General features: G+C 36.3%; 1 protein-coding gene across 1 annotated transcript in view; it reads right to left on the bottom strand.

Annotated features, from left to right (window-relative positions):
* ANO4 (anoctamin 4) overlaps nt 1-24262 on the bottom strand; it is a 245140-nt gene that overhangs the window by 213110 nt on the left and 7768 nt on the right. The window contains exons 2-3 of the mRNA XM_032593799.1: nt 21989-22180; nt 4228-4332 (exon numbers count right to left, since the gene is read on the bottom strand). Coding sequence (XP_032449690.1) covers nt 4228-4332; nt 21989-22180 — 297 coding nt within the window. The remainder of the gene's footprint in view (nt 1-4227; nt 4333-21988; nt 22181-24262) is intronic.

The following is a 24262-nucleotide window of genomic DNA, read 5'->3' as shown; positions in this document are numbered from 1 at the left end:
TTAGTGGCTTTCTAATGTAATAAATTCTCATTCACAAATACACACACATATGCTTCATGGACCGCAGACCTTTAAGATGTGATTCTCAATCGAATTGCAGAATGAAATATATTATTTTTCTAAGTGATCCTTCTCAAAAAAGTCCATATTTTAAAAATTTGGGGACAAAAAAAATCAGAATAGTTTTGTTTTAGTTGCTATTATTATATATACTATAGTAGGCACTAAAATCCTTTGACTACTAGGGGTTATGAATCTTACTGGACAAATTCAAGACTAAGAATTGCCCCCATGATCTTGTCATCATTACATCAAGTGAAATCTGTCTCTAAGTCCCCACCCCACTGGCCTGGTAGACAATTTCAGTTCAGCCAGTGCTGACATTCCTCTACTTCACACATGTAGGACTGTAAAAGGTTACAGAGGTTTTGTAAACAGCAGAATGTTTAAAGAGACCGCTCAGTTCTCCAAGCCACACTGCTACTCATGAACCACCCCCTTTGCAAGTCTAGAATAGAATTCATTCATTCACTCATTCATTAACAAAATTTGTTGAGTGGCTACTATACTCTATTTTCTGCTCAAGATACTAGAGTTACAACAAAGAAATAGGAAGAGAAGACTGCCACCTTCCCAGAACCCTCAAAGTTCCCTGAATGCTAGAAGATCTGCTTCTTCCTCAGGCTAGAGAATCTCAGCCAAGACTGGCAGTTCTGGTGGCTCAGGTGCAGGCTCCCAGCACACAACCCAGTCATTTCCTCCCTTTCTACACACCGAAGGGAAGCCATGCTACCACTGCAGGACAATCTAAGTGAGCTGGACAGGAAATTCCTTTTCTCTGTCTCTGGGTATCTATGTGTGTTTCTTTCTCCCTTTACCAAGCTTTAGTCACTCAGAAGCCCAGGCTTTCAGAAAACAAAAGCCAGGAACTTCAGGAACACAGAACTCTACTGAAACAAAGGATGGGGATGGGGAACAAAAGGTTAGAATAAAGAAAGAGGGGAAAATAATGAAGGAAAACACACACATACACCCTTATGTCATACTGCCACATATAAATGCTTTCTTCCTAGAAAGCAATCAAGTTTTCATTTTGAAAAATAAAACAAATGTGATCTGTGACTGTTTTAATTTTTCTTGAACTTAACTGTGCACCAAAATGGTCACCAGTGCTTTAAGATTATGAGGAACATAGTGTGTGGCACATGACAGGTGAGATGGATAGATGGATGAATGGATAAAATGACTCTTTTCTTCCTTAGAAGCTGTATATCTGATATGGGGAAGCTGAGAAACTTATAGGTGGCCAGCCATTCTAAGACATCTTTTGGACAGATGAAACTATTGTTGGACAGATGTAACTATTGTTAGGGTGTAAGTACTATAGGAAAAAAAATGTAAATGTATTTTATAATGTAGAAGCATGGAGAAGAATTCTTGCATCAAGACATAACAAAGTAAGAATAATTTTTTTTAATTTTAATGTTCATTTTTGAGAGAGAGAGAGAGAGAGAGAGAGAGAGAGAGAGAACGCACAAGTGAGGGAGGGGCAAAAAGAGAGGGAGAGAGACAGAGAAACCCAAGCAGGCTCCAGGCTCTGAGCTGTCAGCACAGAGCCTAACATGGGGCTCAAACCCACAAACTGCAAGATCATGACCGGAGCTGAAGTCAGAGGCTCAACCAACTGAGCCACCTAGCTGCCCCAAAATAAGAATAATTTTTTTTTAATCTGGAGTTCATTTTTCCTAATTATTTTTAGTTAATCTTTTATTTATCAGAACAAGGGCCAACATATGTTTAAACATTGACTATCAAATATTAACCATTTAGCCTTAGGGAGGTATACTCCGTTTTTTTCACCTTTAAAATGGAAAAAATAGCATCTAGTACTTATAGGGTTGTTTTAAGAATAGGAAGAGATAGAATGGAAGAGCACTTACTGTAACAGTCAGCCTACCTTTGACACTCAAAACATGTTTCAAATACTCTTTCTCTCTCTTTTCTAGCTTGTTCTTAAAGGTCATATATGTATGTCCAAGAAATTCCAAGAAAATAATGAAATCTTTCTATCATCTCAAGAAAAATACTTGTAGGAGAGAAAGAATTTTCCTGATGTCCAAATCCTATATATTTTTACATTTTTGTAAGTTGGTCTCTTAAAGCTTCCTATAAACAATAATCTATAGTACAGTCCCTTGAAGAACCAAACTATGTATTTTTATACTTAGAAATTTCAATTAACTTGTTAAATATCTGAATCACATTTGAAATGCAGGGAGAAACTGAAGGGAGATAAAAGGTCCAAATCCCTCCTACCAGTAATGACTCAGGCCACATGGGCAGCTTCTCAAACCTACTTAGCATAAAAATTATTATATTTTTAAGTTTATTTATTTATTTTGAGAGAGAGAGAGAGAGGAACCAGCAGGGGAAGGGGCAGAGAGAGAGGGGGCCAGAGGATGCGAAGCAGGCTCTATAGTGACAGCAGAGAGCCTGATACAGGGCCCACAAAACACGAGATCATGACCTGAGCTGAAGTCGAAAGCTTAACAGACTGAGCCACACAGGCGTCCCAGCATCAAACTTATTTTTTAACAAGAAAACAGATTAGTTACAAAGTATTAGAAAATTCTTAAACCTATAAAAAGTTTATTTTCATTTTAAAGTAAAATATTTCCCTTTTCTTAGTTTTACATTTAAATATTAACTACTCATAAGCCTCCACTCTTCTACTTGTTCACAGTGTTATCATATATAAATGTCTGTAGTAAAATATACTAACAAAAATTACTATAAGTATAATCTCATAAACATTTAAATTTATGTAAGTTCACGCAGCCCTAAAAACTTTTAAGTTCATCTCCTCCACTTGCATTGAAGCCAACTTTTATCATTTATTAAAATTTTTTTAAAATCCTCTCAGCACTATATAATCTATCATCTTTCAAATCAGATGAAGTAATTACAGAATTTTATAACTTCCCATGAAAAAATTATTTTCTCTCCAATGTCTATTAATTGGATTTTTAATCTCTTGGGGAAATTTTTCTCTTTTATTCATTAAGCTAATATGAAGGGACTGCCCAACCAGAACAAATAACTGGTCCTCTTGTATTCTTCATTAAAAATATTTCTCTTAGTACCAGCCTTATCTTCAATTTCAGGATCCTTCCCCTTGATGTGTGTAAACCCCATACTGAGCACATTCAGAAAGGAATTAAATGAAGGGTAGGAGACCCTCTATCCTCCTCTGGTCTCCAATCTTGATCATATTACCTCAACAGGTAACCTCTGCCACCCTCAGCTGTCCTACCTATGAAAGGAAAGTATTAATTATCTCAGAAGGTCAGGAGGGCAGTATAATAACAAAAGAGGATAACTGCTATGAAAATGCTTAAAGCTGCTCACTAAAAATTTAGTATAGAAATGCAGTGTCACAAAACCAAAAGTAGCAAAAAAATTATAGTGGTTCTTTCTGCAGTGCTCTTCAGATCTAACCCCTTCAAACGCGAAACTGTACAATACTGTTGGATCTTAAAAGAGGAGTATCATTATCTCGAATTAGAGCTCCAATAATGAGACACAAATGTTAATGATTTAGTATGTGATACTACATCATCCATCCTCAATGCTGAATCTACAACTTGAGTAAATGTATGGTTTATGATCAAATTCGTAGTGACAACTACCAAACACAAAGTAATGTAAGAAGAGTAAACCTTGATTAATCAAAATGCTTACAAGAGAGGGGTCTTTCCTGGGTCACAGCACATCATTAGATATTCAAGATACCCGTTTTGGAGAATAAATTCCTGATTTCAGTTTATTGCATCAACATTTACTTCTTACTACTCTTACATTTGAACAAAGGAATAATATTCTGGTTTCTCAAAGAGTTTTATTTGATTATGATTAATCAAGGAATCTAAAAATTACAATTCCTAGATATTGGTTAAATATCACAGAATACTAAATATATAGAATTTATAATTCCACTCCAGTTTTCCATCAGGCTTCTTCAAACACCCCAATACTATGTGACTCAGTTTCACAAATTAAACCTGCAGTTCAGTAGCCATCTTTTCTGGTCTCAAAATTATCTTACACAGTATCTCTTTTAAGACATTTTTTAAAGCATGGCATCTAAGTTTCTAGTTTTATTATCCCTCCCAAGTATTAGAATAGTTTCTCCTTTCATGGTCAAATTAAAATTTGAGTGAAACTTACTTTCTTGTATTGCATTAAGAATCTCTGAAAAGTCCACATCACTCTTTGGGCCGTCAGGTAGTATTTGCATATCCAGCTGGTAGCCTTGCAAATCCACACCTCCTTCTAGAGAAATGAAAGATATTCATGGAGTTTGCACTGGTTATCAGAGAGCCCAGCATTAGGGTCCCAAGGAGAGGCAACGTCAAAATCTAAAATGAACAGCCAGCTGGTTTGCCAGTGATCCTCCCTCTTGGAAAAATTACTTAAAAAAAAAAAAATGAGAAACATTACCAGCCATTTGATCCTTATGGGACCAAAAAGGTTTAACTGTATTTCCAATGTAAAAAATAAGGCAATTACTTTTTTAAAATACCACACACTTCATAGTATTTACTGATAATTTCCTAGGTGAAGAATGAAACATGTTAGCCTCCACCCAAGGACATTTAAAATTATTTTTAGCTTCACATGGCTCAAAAGTGACATTCAACACAAATACTTTATGGCATCTTCTCTAAAATTATAATGCATTCTTAGAAAAGGGTTTAATATTCTTGATATCACAGGAAAAAAGATATCATTTTCCCCCTCACAGTTGGACTTCCCTACTACATCACTTATTTTTCAATTATACCAGAATGCTTTTATTTATTCTATGAAATAAATAAACCTCTTGTACTAGATTTGCCTGATGCATTTTTGGTGTGTTCTAAAGAAAGAGGGTTATTTATGCTGCTCCACATACCTATAGAACATTTAAAGAAGTCAAGGAAACCAAGATATCAAAAAGTAGCTTAATTACTACTAACAAACCTTTAAATCCTTCTTAAAATAATTCCAAATAACATCTCCAATTTGAGGAGTCTGGTAGGGTTAAAAGCCAGTGCTAAAAGGAAAAGATAGCCTGATGAACAGAGTAGGCCATGCTCTAGCTTCCAATACTTTTGTAAAAATAATTATTTCATAAGCCCAGAAATTATTCTTAACCTTCAATAAATTTGTTATGTCCCTAAAACTCAAAAAGAATATGACATAGTCATGATTGCACAGGGACACTCATTCTAGGAGGGACAAGGACATAAGTAACTTAACATAATAGAAGGTGAGCTTTAGAAGGGCAGGAACTTTTATCTGCATGCTATCACTCAGTACTTAGAACAGTGCTTAGCACAGAGTAGGCCCTCAACAAATGTAGGTTGAATGAATGACTAAGGCCGTGTGGTAGTTATGAAACATAAAGGCCATAGAGCTACAAGGCAAGCTATAAGCTCAGATACTAGAGTCCTACAATTGAGCATTCAAATTCTTATTAGGAAACATTGAATCTCTCTAAATCTTGGTTTCCTCATCTATAAGATCGGGGTGATATTAATAACAATCTCACAGAATAGCCATGAGGACTAGATGAGATAATGCATGAAAAGCTCTTAGCTGTCAAACAGTCAGTGCTCAGTAAATTGGAAGTCATTACTATTATCACCCATAATAATGTTTCAAAGGAACACTGACATTTGTATAGAACTATCTAGCTATGAATAATGAGAAGCCACAAGTCCATTTTTTGTGATACCAGCATGCATTTCAGTGACTGCCAAGCACTGTCAAGCACTGTAGACACAGTGAACTTCTTAAATGCATGCATGCGGTTGCCTTACTGAAGTTGAGACTAAGCTTCCAAATAGGAATTAAAATGGGTTATTTGGTTTATTTCCACCAAGTTCAGCCACTGTGAATAAGGAGAAGTTCTGATGCTTTTCAACCTCTACTAAGTCCTTTGTTCTGTTCAATAACCAAAGACCTTATAATAACAATGATAAAAAAATAAAGAACAAGAATATTCACTACTGCCTCTAGGCTGGCTCTGGGCTATGTGCTTGTTCATCTCATTTAGTCTTTACCCTTGAAAAGAAGGTGCAGTGAGAAGTAACTTGCCCAATGTCACACAGCTACTAAGTTGTAAAGATGCAATACCAATCCATGCTCATAACTACCATTCTTTAATAGCCCCTATATCAAAGCAGTTACAAATATAGGCTGTCAGAAATAAGAAAAACTGGATTTACCAACAGTCCCATGTTCTAGAACTTCAGACCAAGATAAATACCACTGCATAACCTAAAAAGCAAAGGACTTGCTAAATAGACTAATCAATAGAAGCCCAACTTATTTACCTTTGTTTGCCTTAGTCAGAAGCTCATAAATTCATGTGGAAATAGTTTTGACTAATAGCCACAAATTTTAATAACTAAAATTACACTAATTTTTAATATTTTTTTTTGTTAAAGAACAGTATAGGAGTATAAGAAGTCACAGAAGCAGCAATATAAAGGGGGCATTCAGGTCATTAATGTCTCTTTAAAGAACATTTAATGCTTAAGATAAAATTAAAATGTGAGGAAAATGAATACAGAGATACAGATAAATAGATTTGTCTCAAGTATATTTAAAAAAACACCCTTTTATATAACTAGAAAAAAAGACAGAAAGAAATTAGTCCACATGGGTACACAGGTTATATCTCACCTATAACATTATGGGTATATTTTGTTTTATTCTTTATCTTCTCTATTTTTTTTATAATAAACAAAATACTTTTATAATTTTAAAGTCATTAAAAAATTCAGATTGTGTCAGTAGAGAACATTAAATATTTAGAATTCAGGATTCAAGTCTTAAAGACTATAGATGTTAAACCAGTAAGGGAATAATTTAATATAAAATTTTCTAAATTAATTCAATTCTTTAAATGCATACGTTAAAAAGCTCAAAATTGTAGGATGCAGCATTCTCTTCATGGAAAACCTTAAGATCACATTTAGAATCCTTAACATTTAAGGTATCTTTCTTCATCTGCTCTAGAAGAAATAAAAAATATACTTTCATAAAGTGTAATAATATAAGGGTCTGGAACTTCTGACAGGAAGTCATTCATTAAAGTCCAACATGACAAAGTAGGGCTTTTGCAAACTTTCGTAAATAGAAAGTGATCACTTGTGCAAGGACATTTTCAAATAAATCCTTCAAGGTGACAATCTTCACCTTTAGCACATACTGTCAACTGAACAAGACTAAATTACTTCAATACAAAACATTCTATGTCTACTTTGAATGTCTGGTATTTATTTATTGTTAGTCCTATAGCTTCAATGTGTTCTCTAAAATGTTGAGAATCATATCTTCTGTAGTCAAAGAGGCCTCTGACTTGAGTCAAAACACAAAGGTCTTTTTTCAGAGGCAAGATGGTGAAACTGTCATAGTTTCAAACTGATCAAGTTTTAAAATAAAATATAACCCCCATTGTTGTTGACAGTAACTGACATGCAAACCAAATGTAATCCCAACGAAACTAAACCAGTAAGTTACATTAAAGAGGGAAGCTGAAAACTTTCCTAAAGATGTGGAGAACATAACGCACAATTTTAAAAATCAAAAATAGCCACAAAATTCATGTGATCTCCAATTTTGCCTTGAGATTCTCTCACACTTGATTGATTATACTCAAATCTTAATTATGATTCTGCAGTGTGAGAGTAAAGTTGAAAGTAGTTTCAATAAAAAGTAACCTTGACAGCAGTGCTTACATTTAATAAAAGATCTTAAGCTGGGCAAACAATAGGTTAAAAATTCATTTTAGATTTGTAACTAGCTTACACAGATTTAGCTAAATGCTTACATACAAAAGGAACCAAAAAAACCAAGCTCTAAATAGGAGTCTCAATTAGCAAATATGTCAATGCCTCTCCCATTCCATCTCTGTCTATAGAAATCCTTTTCTACTTCTGAGCCCCATCCTAAATACTCTGCTTCAGAAAACATTTCTTGATCCTAATAAGCAAACACTACTTTCTACTATTTCTATTTTGAACTTTTATGGCTACCTATATTTTATCTTTTCTGTGGTACATTTTTCTATCAAAAATAAGGTAGGTAAAGTACCTAGCACAGGATAGAGTAGACACAGACATGTGAGCTCTCATTTCTTCCCATCTAGGTTTTTCTTCATCTCTAGCACTCTCAACTAGACTGTAACATGATGGAGGCCCGATAACAAACTTTACTCACTTTTATCTCCTAGAGAATCTAAAACAAGGCCTTGAACATTTTAATTGCTCAATTAATGCTCTTATACTGCAATTTCACATTACTAGTAACAGTGGATACAGACTAAGAAAACATCCCAGTTTTCTTTCCTCGTCCATAATTTTAAGGCATTGACAGGTTATCTATAGATAACTATGAAAGACATGTTCTAGATCATACATTTACTTTTTGTGAAGTCTTCTCAAATTTTGTCAAATAATAAAGAAAATGCTGAGGTACCAAAATCTTAAAGCTTATAATGAAAGTCAAGAGTTGCCAAACTTACCCCTTTCTCAATCCAAACCTATCCCCTGAGTACACTCTCAAAAGTTTGTTTTTACTTCTTTTGGCTATTTATGTGTAGGTGTTCCATTGTTTCTTGATCCATTTTATTTATTACTTATTACTTCCTGCTATGATGTAAGACAATATAAGTTATACTACTGCCACTTCCCTTTGTCCTCTACCCTCCCATCAAATCACTATTCTTAGTTATTCTGTTACATTTAATATTATATAATATATAATAATATTCTGTTATAGTTTAATAATTTTAAATGACTTAAAATTCAATTTCTTGTTCAACTGAATTCAGACAGATCTTATATTTGCAAATCAGCACAAAATGGTACAAAAAAGCAGATTCTGACATTACATTGACCTGGATTTGAATTTCGTTTATATGTGACCCTGAGACATTTTATTTAATGTCATTATTTTGAGCCTCATTTTTCTCATTTATAAAATGGAAAAGATGAAATTTTTGGAGGCTCCATTGAAAATTATGGACAATTATTTATATATATATGCAAATATGGCTCATAGTGTTAGATCACCAGGTGAGTATCTATTTTCTATGTTGTATCTAATTTTATATGGCATATTCCTTCTCTGGAAAATGAAGGCCAATTCCAGGTTTAGGGTATAGACTAAATAAAAACAGTGCCTTAAAAAAAATTCTGTAACTTGGACTTGGAATATTTATTTCACATTGAAAGAGAAATAAAGAGAAGTATGACAAGTCAAATCTTACCTTCCCCATGCAACACAAAAGAATGGGGGACTCTGTAAAGTAGGCCAGAGGGGACAAATGGTATTTACTGTGATTTCCTCATAATTAATGATGTTAGATGTGAGCACCTGTCTACATTTTACTTATATTCTGTAAATAAAAATTGGTAGTTCCTGTCCCGAGAGGCATTTTTTAATACAAATTGTCAAATGCAATATTTTTACAATATAGGAAGCAGTGATATACCAAAATTTTATATAAATATCTAAAATAAATCCTTATATGTAATATTTTTGGATTTAATAGGCTGCAAAAATACCCTTTTTTGTAATTGAGAGTTTGTTTTCAATTCCTCATAGTGAATTCAGTGTTTCTATGACAATGTTAAGATGAAGAATGGTATTAAGGAGAGGGAGCAGTACATTCTGTCTTCTTTACAAACTTTTCCTGCATCAAGCCAGGGTTCAAAATGTATCTTTTAAGAAGGAAGAAAATGATTTCAGTTCTTCTCAAGGATCTGAAGTCGAAAACCCTAGATTCACATGTGGGATATTCCGCTGGCTCTAGAAAAACTTTCCATCTCCGTGTCTTACCTTCATTTATGGTGCTTACCAAAATCTACTTAATGTGCCACAAGCTAAAAAGACTTTACAACAGAGGATGCTTCGTAAGTACTATTGTGAAAAGACACACAGATCACACTCTTTCATATTAGTGTTTCATAACTATAAATCTAGTAATATTGGAAGATTATTCTCTTCCAAAAGAAAGCTCAGCATTGTATTAAGAGGAATAAACAGACTGATTCACCCATACCAGTCACTAGCTAAAGATATTCTTTCAAATGTTTAACATTGAGTAGTTCTAAGGACTCAATTCTGGACTGGATCCTGACTGGAAAATCGCATTTAGCTAATAGCGGGTAGAAGTTTCTCAGGTCTAAAATGGAAATAATAATCCCAGTGCTTTAGCCAATAATGGCTGACTTTCAACAAAACTGTTTCCATGTTTCTCAGGACTGGCAAGACTGTGATCTCCTAAATTATAATGCATCCTTGCACTAGCAGTTCCAAAGAGAGTTTGGAAACCAGAGCTGCAAAGCTACAAAGCAGGAAAGATTTGTGAGTTCTGTAGGCAGGGCTTCTTGGTGGGTGGACAGGGGGCTCTTGCAATATCCTAGCTGGTGAGTTCTGTTGCTATGATAACAGGCATTCTTTAGAGGAAGAGAAGACAGTATTTAGGATTAGGAGGGGTTGCAGAATAGAAAACATGAGACCTTCAGCATTACTATTATGTTGTTTACTTTCTTGCATGATAAATCTATAGATGGGCTTGAGATGAACGTATGAAAGAGTATGGCCTTGCAAGACAGCAAGCTTCATGAGCGCTAGGGTTCTGCCCATCTTGTACATGACTCTTACCTCTAACTTAGGAAATTAAGCAGAATGGAAGCTTACTATTAACTACCTACCACAATTATGGGCTCAGGTAACTAGTTATAGTTGTATGATTTTTAGTTAAATTATTATTTAAATCTCTCCAAGATTCTTAAATATAAAATTGTTTCTGGGGCGCCTGGGTGGCGCAGTCGGTTAAGCGTCCGACTTCAGCCAGGTCACGATCTCGCGGTCCGTGAGTTCGAGCCCCGCGTCGGGCTCTGGGCTGATGGCTCAGAGCCTGGAGCCTGTTTCCAATTCTGTGTCTCCCTCTCTCTCTGCCCCTCCCCCGTTCATGCTCTGTCTCTATCTGTCCCAAAAATAAATAAACGTTGAAAAAAAATTTAAAAAAATAAAATAAAATTGTTTCAAATAACCTCAGGCAGAAGATACAGTTTTATACTGCACAAAACACAATCCTTGTTCCAGAAATTAGTCATTTTGTTTTCCCTGGGGCTGCCTTTTCTGTAGCTTTTCTTCACTCACTTTGTGTGTTCAACTGGTTGTGAAAAGACTTCAGAAAATTCTCTCTACATGCATCATATAAGTCAAAATATGTGCATATGTCTCTAAGCAAAGGGAAACAAAAATGCAAATATCTAAGGGAAGAATTTGGTACATATTTTTAGAAAACACAATTCTGTTACTCAGCAAATGAGAGCGAGGAACAGATACCAATGCCCAAAATAGCTTGTTTTCCTAAGCACCCCCTGTTTACTAAACTCACATCACACATCACAAAAAAAAACACTTAAAGAGGAAGAGATTCAAATGAAGGATAATTAGTGTTATTTCCAAATCCCACCACTGACTGTTCTGAAAGATACCACATTCACCTTCAATTCAATGAGAAATAAAACAGAAGTCCAAAGTAACTCTTATAAATTTTTTACCACATAATTTCAAAGCCATGTGGAAGATCTTATCTTCCAGTCACACCCAAAATCCATTTCACAAATAAAACAAATATGTAATTTCACCCAAGCTTCAGATCTATTCAAGGAGAGCCGCCAGGTTCCTCAGGTTCAGTAAAAAAGTTTCGGCCACAATTCTCAATTTTTTCTTTCCAGATAAGGTGATGAGAAAAACACCAAAATTTCACACTCAAGTAATTCTCATCTTCAAGGGGGAAAAAAGTGGCACAGTTTAAAACACACACACACACACACACACACACACACACACACACACACACACACACTCATAAGAAATACAAGACGTAGGTTTTAGTCAGGGTGCATCAATTATTAATTTTGTACTTTGGGACAAGAAATTTCATTTCCTGACCCATAGTAAAATCAGGATAATTCCACCTCATAGACTGCTAAAAGAACTTAGCAAGATGTAGGAGAAATATTTATGAAAGCCCTTTGGAAACAATGGAGCATCATCTAATGTGAGGTAGTGGTATCATGATTATTATTGTTGTAAAGAATGGCCATCCATTTGCTTTTTCCTTATTTTTTTCTCTAAGGAATGAGCTGAATCTTGACTTTCATCTTGGCAGAACTAGAGACAAGTCAGCCTTAGTGTGGCTTCTTAAGAAAGATAGAAGTCTATGGGCGCCTGGGTGGCTCAGTCAGTTAAGCATCCGACTATTGATTTTGGCTCAGGTCATGATCTCATGTTTGTGAGTTTGAGCCCAGCTTCAGCTCTGCACTGACAGAGCTGCATTAACAAATTTTAATAATAAATAAAGACACAAGTCTTTCTTGGCTGTCCATTTTTAAATCTCTCCCTACTTGCTCCTTGTCTCTCCCTGTCCTTTTCACTGTAGCTCCTGGTAAACATGAAAGGCAATTCTAAGTTCAATCTGTTCCCTAATTTGAGACCAGACCTTGACATGAGGGCCAGAAAGTAATCACTAAAACTCAGGGCAATGGTTATGTGTTTTATAATATTGGAACTAGAAAAGGGGAGGATAAAAAAAACCAAGTGTAATGCAGAGTACAACAAAAAAGAAGTTAAAAAGTAGAGCATCACTTAGATAAGTTTCCAATGGAATCCTACTGGTCCCTTTTTCAGTAAGTTCTTCTTACATCAAGGTTTTAACTATTACAGGTCTTTTAATTTAAATTTTCCAAGACTTTGCTACACTAACTTGCTAGAAATATATAGCCACCAAGTTGTTTGAAGAAGAAGGTAACATCAAACACTGAATGACAAAATCAAACTACCTGATTTGGAATCTTGCCTCTACCATTAATGGCTGTATCTTCTTGGGCAAATTACCTTTTCTGTGCCCCAGCCATAAAATAAGGATAACAGCAAGAGAATATTAGGGGAATTAAATTAGATAAGGAATTCAAGCAGTTTAACAGTTCTTGAGGTTGAGAATATGATACAGTGCTTAATAAATTATAGCTATAATTTGATTTATGTCAAACATTTAACACCTCTGTATACAGACAGAACTACAGACATTCTAGATCACTGGAAACAACAAAACCCTAAAGTTCCTCTTGTGTGAAATTGACTTGTCCCAGCATTTAGATACCATGTCTACATAATAATGCATAAAGGGCTGCTCAGGTTTTAAAAGATAAAAGAAATTGTGTTAGAAATTATTTGGTGGGGCGCCTGGGTGGCGCAGTCGGTTAAGCGTCCGACTTCAGCCAGGTCACGATCTCGCGGTCCGTGAGTTCGAGCCCCGCGTCGGGCTCTGGGCTGATGGCTCAGAGCCTGGAGCCTGCTTCCGATTCTGTGTCTCCCTCTCTCTCTGCCCCTCCCCCGTTCATGCTCTGTCTCTCTCTGTCCCAAAAATAAATAAACGTTGAAAAAAAAATTAAAAAAAAAAAAAGAAATTATTTGGAAAACCATGAAACGTACCAGCAAAAAAAATCATTTCACAAATTCTAAAAGAGAATATAGGACATATAGTGGGATCAATAATATTTCTCTGGGACAGTATGATAGGCCTAACAGATTAAGGGAAAGCAATAGAAATATTTCAGATTGCAGAAGGCTTCTAATTCTATTTTATATGGCATAATCATTAAACTGGGATAATGTGATCTATACTCACACCAAGCTTTATGGTTTCAAATTCAATAGATTGCAATCAATGCTTCAGTTTACTCTACTCTTGACCCTTAAATTATAGTCCCAAGCCTAGTGCCATTTAATACTTCTATTATTTGCCTATAAAGGGGAATAGAAAATAACATGCATAAATTATGAGTGGCTGAAAGATAAGGTCAAAATAAAATCAACACACAAGAACAACATCTGAAACAATCAGAAGGAAAGTGAAACCACACAATACAAGATAGAGGTAAAGGGCTCCTGTGTCAGTACAGCACAGTGAGAAGCTGTCTTACTGATATTCATTCCAGCATGAGTTAACTGGAAAACTGCTCTATGGTAGAGTGACCAAGCAAGAGAGGGTTCTGGGACACATTCATTTTCAGGCTTCTGAACTGTGTCTGTGATGGTGAGAACAAAAGTGATCACTACCATTTATTACTGAGCACCTACTATGTGCCAAAAATCATACTGAACATTTTACATTAATGAATTTATTAACTTGTCCTAACAGTGCTACATAGAGTTGCCAGATACAGTGCATAATAATACAGGGTGCCTATTTATATTTGAATTCAAATAACAGCTAGTAATTTTTTATTGTAAGTGTACCCCATGCAATATTTGGGGCACACACCAAAAAGTTTTGCTGTTTATCTGAAATTGCTATGAGTCCTGTATTTCATCCGGCAACCCTAAGGCCATGAAATAGGCATTAATATCCTGGTGAGAAACCTGAGATTCACAGAAATTAAGTCATTTGCCCAAGTCTGCATAGCTGTCAGGTAACATATCTGGGTTCAAAATCTCTAACAACAAAGCTTGCATTCATAACCAGTATAATGTACTCTTTTATTATGCTCTTTCCTATATAGGAATGGCCATCCATCCATCCTCCTGTTGATATTCTAATTGATCTTCAAAGTCCAATTTGTAGATTATATGCCTTGTGAATCCTTCTTAGATTTTTCCAAATAAGAATATTCCTATAACTTTACTTTTATCTTTGTTCCAGCCCTTAAAACAGTTTGACTTCTATTACAGCAGGTTACATACAGGTCCCTGTAGTGGACATTCTTCTATGTGCATTTCTCTTTTCTAACATCACCTCTATTTCCTTTTGGGACAGTGTCTTTCCCTTACTACATGTAGCCCAGGCGGGAGGAGAAATCAAGGGGTCCTACAATCCTATTATAAAAGCTGAAGGGGGAAGTCTCCTTCTGTCCTATCCTTTCTTTCATCACCACCTCCCAACCAAAGAAAAGGTGCATGGCCAAGAAGACTGTCTCTCCTAAGTCTTGAAAACTAAGACAAATGGTAATAAAAATAATAAATAACTAAGACAGATGGTAAGGGTTCATTTATTTCAGATAATTAAGTAATTTATTTCTTGGTTTCTGTTCCTTTTCCAAGGCTGGTTTCTATAGGCTTTCCATCCATATCTTCCAGATTTAAATTCCTTCTTTGCTTGGATTAAATAGTTTCAGTTGTTTATAACCAAAGAACCCTGACTGATTGTTTCTTCGGACATGAGTGTAAGCTCCCAAAGGTCCAGGTGTAATAGAGTTCTACACCATTCCAGTCCCAAGGAGTTATCTTCCAAATACATATTTGTATATAGTAGGCACTCAGAAATGCTTATAAACTCAAAGGGGCATAAATTAACTGAACTTGTTCAGAGCTGATAGCACAGAAGATCTACAAGGCTCTCTTGTTTTTTCTTTTTGTACTTCACAACCAGTCTGAGTGAGCTTTTGGAAAGCACTTTGAGAATTGTGATTATTAACTGTGTAAAAAGTGGATGAATCACTTGATAGGCCTCAATAGTACTAAAATGTCCATGATGCTTCTAAAATCTATGACTCGCTAGAAATAAGTTTGAGAGCTCTTCTATTATCTCTCAACAGAGAGCTCGGATGCATTACTGCTAAGTACACTAAAAATAAAAGGATGTAACTGCAGTCACATCTATCTTGCAGAATAGGAGTTTTAAATATATGTATTTGGGTTTTTAATTATAACTTATTTAATATAATTTTAATTCTATGCTAAAGAATTGGCTTTATTTATATTTTCTACCATTATCCAATGCAAGTAGGGTTCAATATCTATGATAAAATTATGGATAAACGTAGTGATGTGTTCTTAAGGTGATATCAGTGACATGAGATATGCTAAATTATCCCACACTGACATTACACCATTAGCAAATAATACTTCTTTAAATTTCTATTACATTAATTTCAGCATAGGATGTCAAGTAAACACTGACTCAACTCTACCTGGGTCAGAGATGAACAAATATTCTATGTAATTCTGGGCACTGTAAATTCAAAGAGGCAGAAGTGGGTAGAATGGTAAACAATCTTAACACCGTATCATTGAAGGAAGAACTGAAGAAACTAGGAAATGTTTCAGTTGGCAAATAGCTCAAGATGAGTTTTTAAACAACTAAAGTAACATCATTTGAAAGAATTTAGATTTATCCTGTATAACTTCAGAATGCAAACCTATACCCAGGGGCTGGAATATATTTCAACAAACAGCAAATAATCATTTAGTAAAACCTTGTCTGAATTATGGAGAATACAAAGATAAATTGAATACAGTTCCTGCATTCCTAGAGAACTATGAAGTCTAAAAAACATACTGACTTTGATAAGGCTTCCAAATTGTGTGAAGTACTGGAAAGTGGGAGGTCAATTCTGACTAGTGAGATGTAGGAAGACTTTTGAGAGAATGTGGTATTGGGTTACATTTTGAGTAATGATAAGGGCTGGATAGAGATTTACTGGGGAAAGGGGCATTTCAAAAAGTGACATGAGCTTATCTGAGAAACAGTGAAGAGCTGTAGATGGTTAAAATAGAATAAGACAGGTTATGGAGTACAAAAGATAAGCCAGAAAAACTGGGAGAGGTTAAATTGCAGAGGGCTTGAAAAACTGGACTCACAAGGTTGCGCCTTCTTCTGGACAGCCATAAAGATTATTAAGTAGAGGAGGGATATTATTAATGGTCTTATTTGGAGGAAAACTTTAGACGGTCCAGAAAAATAATTAAAGAAAGTTGTGGAAGGCAATTCCCCAACATCCAAAACCCTTCCATTGGGCCCTCCATAGTTCTCCTCCTATCATCAGTCTTTTCTCTGAATGTTCCCTTCATTATCTTGTTCTTATGAAAGTCTGGCTCTTCCACAGGCCACTGCTTCCTTGTGGCTCTTTCCTATGGTATTCTTTTTCTCCTACGGTCCTCACACCAATGGACCTGGAGGGGAGAAAATATCCTCATTGAGTCTTAATGCCACCTTTAGACCACTGGTCTTTCCTTTTCTCTAAGCATCCCCAGCCTTGAGTCTCAGGTTGTTATATGAACCTTCAATTCTTCATTGCATTTACTTACTGCCTTCCAGGCCATGCTCCCTCATTTCTTGATGAGGTAAACTCCTGGCTTATTATCACTCTTCCAAACACTATTTAATTCTTGACCATTTCAGTATCTATATAGGTGATCTTTCCCAAACCCTGGCCTCTCAAGTCTCTGAGAATTCTTTCCTCCAATACTCTTGCCCTCCACCCTATTAGAGCCACTCATTTCATACCCTAGTCTAGACCCTGTTAGACAAGGTTTTACTAAATGATTATTTGCTGTTTGTTGAAATATATTCCAGCCCCTGGGTATAGGTTTGCATTCTGAAGTTACACAGGATAAATCTAAATTCTTTCAAATGATGTTACTTTAGTTGTTTAAAAACTCATCTTGAGCTATTTGCCAACTGAAACATTTCCTAGTTTCTTCAGTTCTTCCTTCAATGATACGGTGTTAACAGCAACCCCTCCATAATATCAGTGCCAAGCATTCCACTCTCTCATAACCGCCTCCTAACTTTCTAGCTCTTCTTCCTATCCTAACCTTGACACCCTTCCAACCCCTCTGAAACCTCCAACCAACTGATCTATCAACTTTCCACTGTTCCTTATCCCCTTAATGGCCTCACTCCCCACCTTACCAAGCCCGAATCACATAACTGATTGCTCTCATTCCCTCTTATGCACCTTTGATACCCTCTCTCTTTTCTTAATTCCTTGGCAAAATCACAACCCTGACTAAATATAACTGTCCATCTGTTCTATGTCTTCACACATGTCTCTAAACAAGGTTAAAGAACAACACACAACATGATGACCTGTCCTACTTTAATTTCATGACCATGAATCTCAAATGGGCTTTTAATGTGGATTGGCTGGCAATCGTATTTCCCCTGCCCATTCCACACATCATCATACCATCTCCCTCTCCCTCCCTCTCTGAACAAGGCTTTATTCTCATTCTCAGTAATGACCTTGCTTCCCACATTACAGATAAAACTGATACAGTAGGAAAGAACTCTTAGACCCTCGTCACCCTGCCAACAGCCACACATACTCTCCCTTCCCATCTGTTATCACAGATAAATTATTCATGATTCTATTGTGCATAGCCCTCGTCTCTCACTGACACCCACATCATGAATTCTCCCCTATCCTGAACATCATAAATTATCTGCTGGAGATATGCTATTTTGAAAAAAACAAAATGCTCTCTTGACTTTACCTCTTCTCTAGCCAGGGCCTTATTTCTTCATTAGCCTTCACAGAAAAATGGCTTTTAAAAAGTTGTCCATATTCACAGTATCTAATTCATATCCTTCCATTCTCTCTTACACTTAACTCAGGGGTTCATCCCTACCACTGCACCAAAACTGTTCTTATCAAAATCACCATGGATCTCCACTTTACTCAAATCAATGGCCAACCCTTAGCTCTCATCTTACTTGATTTTCATCAACATTTAAACTACATAATCACTCCTCAACTCTTGATTAACTTTCTTTACTTCCAAAACATGTAATTTCTAGTTTCTCAACATCCTTTACAGTCATTCTTTCTTGGTCTTTGTTCTCACCTACCTTTATTATTGGGGTCACCCAGATTCCAGCCATTAATTCTCTCCCCTTCCCCATCTTTACTTCTTTCTGCCATCTCTTTTCATTACATGGCTTTAAAGGCCATTTATATGTCAACAACAGTTGATTTTATATCTCCTTCCCAGACCGATCTCTCAAACTCCAGACATGCTTATTCCACCACTCACGTGATCTGGTCAGTTCTGGATTATTATCATGTCCATAACCAGACTTCCAATCTTGGCCCTACTTCTTCCCTAAAACTCACCAAATCTTCTTCCCCTGCAGCCTTATCCATCTCAGTTGATACCAGCCCAATTTACTCAGGCCAAAAATCTTGGAGCCATCCTTAGCTCTCCTTTCTCTCTTAATCCACGTCTAACTCATTGGGAAATCTTGATGACCGAACATTAAAATACTTCCAGAATCCAAATTCTCACTACCATTTCTGTCATCCCTAGTTACAGCTACCATCATCCCTTGACTTGACTATTATAGTGGCCTCCTATTTGACCTTTCCCCTTTCACCCTCTCCATCTGTAGTGTATTCTCACACAATAGCTAATGTAGTCCTCTTAAAATTTAAGTCATATAATGGGATTATTCTGCTCAAAAACCTGTAAGAACTCCCATTTTGCAAAGAGCTCTAGGACCTTATAATAGTCTACAAGGCCCTGCTCCGTCTGGTCTCTATCTACGCTGATGTTTCCCCCTCACTCTAGGCTCAGGGGTCTCTGTAATGTTCCTCAAACTATCAGACTCCTTCCTCATTCCATGAGGTATGCCCAAAACTTGAAGAGTACCTGGCAACCTAAGAGGCCTTCAATAAATATTTGTTCAATGAAAAGCAGGTAGAACAATTATAAAGGTATTAAAATTTGTCAATGATACCCCAATAAAGCTGGAAAAAAATTAAGAAAAACTATTGTAGTAGTCTGAAAAACAGCTAATGAAGGTTCAGTTCAATCCTCCCCTGCAAATATTTATTGAAAGTACAAAGATAAATAAGCCAGAATCTCTGTCCTTGAAGACCTTATGGTAGAGAGACAGGTAGTTTAAAAATGTTAAAAGACAAAGGAGCAAAACCAGGGCATCCTAGAGAGAGCAGCATGAACAAAGGTTGGGAGACATGAAATAGCATCATATGTTGGAGAGTTGAAAGCAAGTCAGTCTGATTAGATGTGATGATCTAGTAGATGCAACCACTTGGGTAAACTACAGTCCCCAGTTACTCAATGAACACTAACCTAGGTGTTCCTGTGAAGACATTTTGTAGATACAATTAAAGTCCATAATCAGTTGCTTTCAGTAAGAAAGATTATCCTAAATAATCTAGGGAGGACTGATTCAATCAGTTGAAAGATCTCAAAAGCGGAGCTGAGGCCTCTCTGCAGAAATTCCTCGTATTGACAACAGCTTCACCTGTGCCCAAAAGTTACAGCATGCCATTCATGATGGCCTGCTCTGTGGGTTTCACACTTGCCTATATACCTTCCCAATTATGGAAGCCAATTCCTTGAAATAAATCTCTAAATATCCATCTTCTACTGGTTCTGCTTTTCTGATTGAACTGGGACTGATATACTAGAATATAACGTTTCAGGCAGAGGGAGGACAAATGAAGGATGAGAGGCAGGAGGACTATATCAGCAAGGGCATTTGTTTTTAACATGCTCAGAGGTTGTAACTTTACCTCATAATCAGTAGGACCAACAAGGTGAACGGCATTATTAGGAGTAGAGATGAATCATTTTGGATTTGATATGAAGAATGTACTAGGACAGGAAGCAAGGGGAAGAGAGAGATGCTAGTGACTGGGAAACCACCCATGTTACCTGTCAGGGAGGTAGGAGGAGAACCAAGAAAGAAGGCTATCATGGAAGACAGGGAAGAGTGTAGTGGGGAAGCAGTGGCAATCTGAAGCACCCAGTCTGGTGTATCAGAAGAGTCTGCCATTCAGCACACTACGATAAAAGGAGGTCACTAAGGAGGTCATTCAAGAACAGCTATGATCTACAAATCAGATTGTACTAGGTTCAAGAGTGGCTGAGAAGTGAGAGAGAAGAGAAAATAAAACTATTCTTCTACAAGCGTGGCTTAAAAGGGAGGAGGAAAACTGGCAGTAGAGAAAAAAGGACAGTGTCAAATAAAAACATTAGAATGAGAGAAGCTTAAGCCTTCTTCATAGACTGAGGAGGAAGAGCCAACAGTAAAGCAGGGGAAAAGATGAGAATGAGGGTACACACCCTCCTGAGAGAGGTTCAAGAGAAGAGGGGTGGCCAAGCCCACAGGTGAAGGCTTAGTCAAGGACAGTGGGAAGACCTTCATTTTCTGAAAACTAGAGGAAAGAGAAGTCTGATGAAAGTAAGTAGAGATAAATTTGGAGGTGGAGAGTAAGGAATCCTCAGTAATTAATGCCCCACAGCCCTGGGGTAGCTCAGTGAGGTTAGGAAACAAGGTCATCAGTTGAGAGAGAGATGGTGTGACATATCTAGAGATGGAGGCTTGGCTTTAGTTGAGGCTGGGTAGCCACCTGTCAAAACATAACACAGAGGAATAAGGATCACATGACAGTTATACTAAAGGACTTCTCAACTGCCTCACAATTCAATCAATGTGCCTATGAATCAGACTGGCAGAAATGTTGCCTCAGCACCCAAAACAATGCCTGGCATAGAGCAGGTACTCATTAAATTCACTGAATGAATGAATGAGTCAATGTTTAGATGAGCTCCTCATCCACACAAGCAAATAAAACCTTTTAGTTGAAATTACCTATTTTAATATTGACTCATTTTAACATTTTAAAGAAATACAGACATTTTCCAGAGCGTTGAAACTTAATACAGCTCCAGTATGCTCTCCTAATCTCCAGAGAATATAGCCAAGGCAAGCCAGATAACTTACAATTCGAAGTGGGCATTTTTAGCTTGGCTTTTTCCCTGGAGTATCATAGAGAAAATGATCGAGAAAGTGGTCAAATCTCTCTTTTGTTTTATTGTACAATATGGTTTTTTGAACTGAAAATTTACTCACTTGGATTTTTATTTAGATTCTACCACTGTAGGTAGAATGTAGTCTTAACCTTTTCTGACACGTCAAGCTCTTTCTCTTACTGGTCTTGGTGACATTTACCACTGACCAAAGAGAAGACAAGGAAAAAAACAAAACTGTTTAAAAAGGCAAGTTTAACTGGAAGTATGGCATAATTAAGTAACAAGATATAATGCAGGCAGCATTAAGTTGCTGCTAAAATGGGTGTCTTGAGCATTCCCCATGCCTTACCTGGGTGGAAGACTTTGGTTTTCCCATTAGTGATTCCAGAAGAGCTTGCCTCCATTTTTACTGACCTTCTGCCTGGTGGAAGTGAGGAATGCCTGACCACAGGCAGGCGACGTGACCCTGGGCGGCTTGCGACACTTCGCCGTTGATGGATTTGCAAACGCTTTTCAGCCCCATGAATAGATAAACTTAAACCTGGAATGAGAAATAGAAGCATTATATTAAATAAGTCAGTTCTGAATGGCTAAGATGCCAAATTATTTTCTGGCATGAGATACAGGCAGCATAAGTAACTATGGTTCAACTTCTTAAGGGATGCTAATGACACTACAATTTTGATACCAATTGATTTTCACATTGCATTATATACTGAACATTATTTCATTCAAAAGTGGACATCCTCAGTTATCATGACAAAAGCTTTATGAATGGAGACCCAAAAAAGTCAAATATTAAAATTCTGCCCAAAATCCTGGGAAAATATGCATTTATTTGGTTAGAAACTGTTGCTGGGTTATTTGGATTTTCAATAAAAATTGAGAAACTTTTTTTCTTTCTTTTTAAAAAATATTTTAATTACAGTAGAGTTAACATATAGTGTTCTATTAGTTTCAGATGTACAATATAGTGATTTAACAATTCCACACATCACTCAGTGCTCATCACAACAAATGTACGACTTCATTCCCATCACCTTTTTAACCTATCCCCCCACCCACCTCCCCTCTGGTAACCATCAGTTTGTTCTCTATAGTTAAGAGTCTGTTTCTTGCTTTGTCTCTCTTTTTTTTTTTAGTTTTACTCATTTGTTTCTTAAATTCCACATAAGTGAAATCACATGGTATTTTTCTTTCCCTGAGTTATTTTGCTTAGTATTACACTCTCTAGCTCCACTCATGCTGTTGCAAATGGCAAGGTTTCATTCTTTTTTATGGCTAAATAATATTCTACTGTATGTATGTATATTGTGTATATATGTATTCCACATCTTCTTTATCCATTCATTCATTGATGAACACTTGGGCTGCTTCCATAATTTGCCTATTGTAAATAATGCTGCAATAAAAGTGCATGTATCCCTTTGGGTTAGTGTTTTTGTATTTTGGGGGTAAATACCCAGTAGTGCAATTCCTGGGTTCTAAAGTAGTTCTATTCTTAATTTTTTGAGGACCCCCATACTGTTTTCCACAATGGCTGCACCAATTTGCATTCCTGCCAACAGTACGAGAGGGTTTCCCCTTCTCTGCATTCTTGGCAATACTAATTTCTTGTATTGTTGATTTTAGCCATTCTGACAGGTGTGAGGTGCTATCTCACTAGTTTTGATTTGCATTTCCTTGATTATTAGTGATGTTGAGCATCTTTTCATGTGTCTGTTTCTTTGCAGAATGTCTATTTATGTCTTCTGTACATATTTTAGTTGAATTATTTGTGGGGTTTTTGGTGTTGAGTTGTATCAGTTTATTATGTACTTAGGATACTAACACTTTATCAGATATGTCATTCACAAATACCTTCTGAAGTAGGTTGCCTTTTAGTTTTGTTGATTATTTCCTTCACTGTACAGAAACTTTTTATTTTGATGTAGTCCCAATAGTTTGTTTTTGCTTTTATTTATATAGTGTTCTTCTCTGCATCTTTTTATAGATTTTGTTTTAAAATCTATTTTGTCTGATTTAAATATTGCTACTGTTTTTTTTTTTTAATTTACATCCAAATTAGTTAGCATATAGTGCAACAATGATTTCAGGAGTAGATTCCTTAATGCTCCTTACCCATTTAGCCCATCCCCCTCCCACAAACCCTCCAGTAACCCTCTGTTTGTTCTCCATATTTAAGAGTCTCTTATGTTTTGTCCCCCCTTCTGTTTTTATACTATTTTTGTTTCCCTTCCTTTATGTTCATCTGTTTTGTCTCTTAAAGTCCTCATATGAGTGAAGTCATATATTTGTCTTTCTCTAATTTTGCTTAGCATAATACCCTCCAGTTCCACCCATGTAGTTGAAAATGGCAAGATTTCATCCTTTTTGATCACCGAGTAATACTCTATTGTGTGTGTGTGCATGTGTGTGTATGTGCGTGCACACACACACACACACATCTTCTTTATTCAATCATCCATTGATGGACATTTGGGCTTATTCCATACTTTGGCTATTGTTGACGTGCTGCTATAAACATTGGGGTGCATATGTCCTTTTAAAACAGCACACCTGCATCCCTTGGATAAATACATGAAGAATGAACCTGGACCACTTTCTTACACCAGACACAAAA

Source organism: Lynx canadensis, chromosome B4 (assembly GCF_007474595.2).
Source record: "Lynx canadensis isolate LIC74 chromosome B4, mLynCan4.pri.v2, whole genome shotgun sequence".
NCBI lineage: Eukaryota > Metazoa > Chordata > Mammalia > Carnivora > Felidae > Lynx > Lynx canadensis.
The sequence above is the reverse complement of the archived record's forward strand: the minus strand, read 5'-3'. Positions and strand labels throughout refer to the sequence as shown.